The sequence below is a fragment of the Bison bison genome, unplaced genomic scaffold (assembly GCF_000754665.1).
Source record: "Bison bison bison isolate TAMUID 2011002044 unplaced genomic scaffold, Bison_UMD1.0 scf7180017864213, whole genome shotgun sequence".
Taxonomy (NCBI): Eukaryota; Metazoa; Chordata; class Mammalia; order Artiodactyla; family Bovidae; genus Bison; species Bison bison.
Genome location: NW_011494785.1, coordinates 6562251 through 6566151, shown reverse-complemented (window position 1 = coordinate 6566151; position 3901 = coordinate 6562251). Strand labels below are relative to the sequence as shown.

Below are 3901 nucleotides of genomic sequence, written 5' to 3'. Positions count from 1 at the left end.
AGCCGTGCGGCCACAAGCAGCTCCTTCCCTCCTGCAGGGCACTGGTGAGATGGGTGCCCGGATCTCTGCCAAACGTGGGGGCTGGGGGGCCCCCAGGCAATGGCAAGGCCATGCGCACCTGCCAAGAGCTCCTGCTCTTGTGGGTAATGTGAGAGGCTGGTGCGAGACAGGCCTGGGAGGACAAAGAGGGTTCTGGTGGGTAGAGATGGGGGAATGAGAAAAGGGATCCAGAGCGGGGGCACACGCACCCCAGCTCTGTATCAGAATGAAAATGGCCCACCACCTCCCATGATGTGCTCCTCTGCCAACAGGAAACGCCCAGGACAGTAAACTCCACACCAGGCGGAGCAGAAGAGGAGAACAAAGGGGAGAAGGTGGAAGCCGTGGGTCTGGGGCTAAGGTAAGAAGACAGACCATCAGGGATGCTGGTACCAGGCCTTTAAGACACAGAGGATGGGAGGGAAGTGAGGAGAGGTTTGGCTGGATGCGGTGAGGGAGCCCAAACACTCGACCAAGCTCAACGGGCAGCTGGGTGCTTGACTCTCAGAGTGTTAAATCAATCTGCGGCTTTGCGCCTTCTTCACTGTTTTGGTTTCGCAAGAGCTACCAGCAGCAAAAATCTCCAAAAACATGGCAGAAGGGCTGCATGCTTTGGGGCGTGGCGGGAGAGAGGGGCTCTGTAGGGAGAGGCCTTGGCCTAGAGCAGGGTGGGGGAAGCAGGAAACAGGCAGCGTGCAGTCTGGCCTGCTGAACAGGACACCAGCAGCTGGACACGGAGCTGCCCTGGGGCCCAGAGGGGTCCCCGGGGGATACGCGAGCCCAGGAGGACCCACAGGACTGAAAGTTCCTACAGGGAATGCGCGTGGGGTGTCTTTTCCCTCTTACACCCTCTTGGGCCCGGCACGGCTCAGAGGGCATTTCCCGGGTATCTACTGACCCAGGGAGGTGCACCATGGACTTCTAGCTTCAGCTCCAGCCCTGACTAGGGACACGCTGGCTCGCCCCGAGGTGTGGTTCTGAGTCTGACAGCTCCCCTGGGAGCTCAAGGGCAGGACCTTTGAGTCATGGTGCCCATGGGCACAAGTCCTGGAGCATAATCAGTATTTCCCGAGTGAACCTGGGGGAAACTGAAGGAGCTGGGATGTGACAGACCCTGAGGCGCTGAGGAGGGAGCTGGGTGAGGGCCAGGCCCCCTGCAGGCCCACCGAGGCCTCGGGCAGGCTGGAGGTCTCAAAAGGGCCAGTGTCCCCATTGCCGCCGCAGCCTTACCTTCACCTCCTGAATCATCTTGGCCACCTCCACCTTAGTTTTTCCTTTGATTGACCTGCCATTGACCCCCGTGATCTCATCGCCAGCTGCCACGGTGCCGTCCAGCGCGGCGGGCGTGTTGTCAAACACCTGCGGGTGTGGAAGGGGATGGGCGGGAGGAAAGGAGAGCTGGGAACAAAGCTGGCGGTGGGCAGGCATTCCCTCCACCCCAACCAGCACCAGCTCTGTCCTGGTCTCTACTCTGTCCCTTACGTGGCGAGGAGAAGGGCAAGGGGAGAGAGCACCCCAACAGCCAGATATGAATGACCCACCTTCCTGGGGGAAAGGGAAGGAGGACAGGAATGTGACGATGAGATGTCCCTTTTCTGATATCAACTGCACCCAACCTTACACACGCACTGGAGGCTTTGTTCCTCCAAAGTCATTTCTTTAGATTTTCCAACAATGCTGCTCAGAGCTGACTCAGAGAGCCAAAGCACCACTGATCAATTCCTGCAACCTCACTGCAGTCCCCAGGGAGCAAGGGCCCCCCACATCTGAGCCCCTTCTCCCAAAGTGACCCTGTCCAGGGGGTCTGTGCTCACTGGCTCAATGTGGCTGAATGTGTCTGTTAAAAGGACAGAGATACGGGGAGATACTCAGGATGAGCAGGCGACAAAAGTGGGTGCTGTTGAGTCCCACAGCCCCATAGTCCCTGTGGGGCCCCAGAACGCTGGCAGCCAGGCTTACCTGGAGCCTCAGGAGCCTGGAGGGGGGACCCCACCCACCAGCTCCACAGGAAAGGCCTCTCTCTGTGGGCGCTGGGAGACTGGCTGACGCCCCACAGTGGAACCCACCAGCTGACTCTGCTACCACACAGAACTGTGAAACCTGTCGTGACCGTGAGGGCTCGCTCTTAGATATAAAGATGGGCGAGGAATACTGGGCCCTTGAAAAAGTGTCCCGTGTGAAAAACACCGAAACATTTAAATAGAAAAAAGAACCGCAGGAAACAGGAACAAAGCAAGGACAAGAATATGAAATATTATGAAAAGAAATGGAATAATATGAAATTTTTTAATATTTATATAACATGAAATATTTATATAATACAAATATATTTCAGATATATTCATCTTATATAATGTGAAAATAAAAAGAAAAGTACAATTAACACCTCCACAGAGATCTGAAAAACAAGAACAGGATGATGTAAAGGATCATTTCGAAAACAGGAAAGATCTCATAGAAACACGAAACATAATTGAAATGGAAAATGCCAAAGGAACTTCGGAAACCAAGCAGAGGGAAGCAAAAAAGAGATGGTCAGAAAACAAGAAAAGGAATATTAAAAGATCAATGGAGGAGTTTAACCACCAGGAAGCCCAGAGTTTAACCAACAGGAGTCCAAAAGAGGGAACAGAGAGCAGGACAGCATCAGGGATAATATGTGAGGTGCAGAAGAGAAAGACATGGGGTCTCCAATGAACCTGCCCCTTGAGGTTCCAGCACAACAGACAGAGAAAGGATCACGCCAAGAGCCATCGTCACGATGCTTCAGAATGCCAGGGACAAAGAGAAGTGCCCAAGAGTTTTGATGGACCAAGAATAAAACATGGTACTGCAAATAAAGGATCACAAGTAAGATTGGCATCACCACACAGGACAACTATGCTGATGGCAAAAGACAATGAAATGACACCAGCCAACTTCTAAATGAAAATTATTTGCAACCTTGATGTTCGTTCTTGAATTTGACCCACTCAAGTGTCAATTGAAAGGAATATGAGAATAACAACAACATCAAAACAGAACGAGACACTTACAGAGATACAAGTTCTCAAAAAATTTACCGCCCTAGCAGCCTTTCTCAGAAAGCTACAGGAAACATGCTGCACCAACATGGGGAAGTAAGCCAAGAAAGAGGGATTCCGGAGACGAGGGAACCCAATCCTCTAGAGGAGAGGGAAGGGGTGGTTCAAAGAGGAAAGACCAGTGGTGGAGGACAGAAAGCTGATGGGAAATGTTTGAGGTGAATGTACTGAAAACACAAGGAGAATGCAAATGGAATAAAAAGAAAAAAAAAAGAAATTACTTGTTTTAAAAAAAGAAGATTGAGTTAAGAAAAGAATCACAAGCTTTCTCAAAAAATTAAACACAGAGTTAGCATATAACCCAGAAATTCCACTCCAGATTTATATCCAAAAGAAATGAAAACATATGTCCACACAGAAACTGGACATGAATGTTTACAGCAGCGTTATTCACAACAGCCTAAAGGTACAAACAATGCGAATGTCCATGAGCAGATGAATGGATAAACAAGTGGTGGTCGACCCATCCATTGGGATGCTATTCAGCCACGAAAAGAAGGAACATGAAGCGGGCTGCAACGTGAACGAACTTCAGTGCGACATGATCGCTCAAGGGCATGGGTGGTTGTCTGGGTGATGAGACAGTTCTGAAACCAGAGATGGTAGCTGCATTCCATGAGCGCGTTAAAATAGCACTGAGTTGTTATACTTTAAAACCATTATTGTATGCTATGTGAATTTCACCACAATAAAAATATTTTTTGAAAAAGTATAAATGCTGAAGACCATTAAGCTGGGTACCTAAAACAGCACCTTACTATGCTCTGAGCTCTCTGGGG

At 50.2% G+C, this 3901-nt stretch overlaps 1 protein-coding gene across 4 annotated transcripts in view; it reads right to left on the bottom strand.

The window, feature by feature from the left end:
* PICK1 (protein interacting with PRKCA 1) overlaps positions 1-3901 on the bottom strand; it is a 17290-nt gene that overhangs the window by 9580 nt on the left and 3809 nt on the right. For all 4 annotated transcript variants that reach the window (XM_010845088.1, XM_010845090.1, XM_010845089.1 and 1 more), the window contains exon 4: positions 1270-1398. In XM_010845088.1, coding sequence (XP_010843390.1) covers positions 1270-1398 — 129 coding nt within the window. The remainder of the gene's footprint in view (positions 1-1269; positions 1399-3901) is intronic.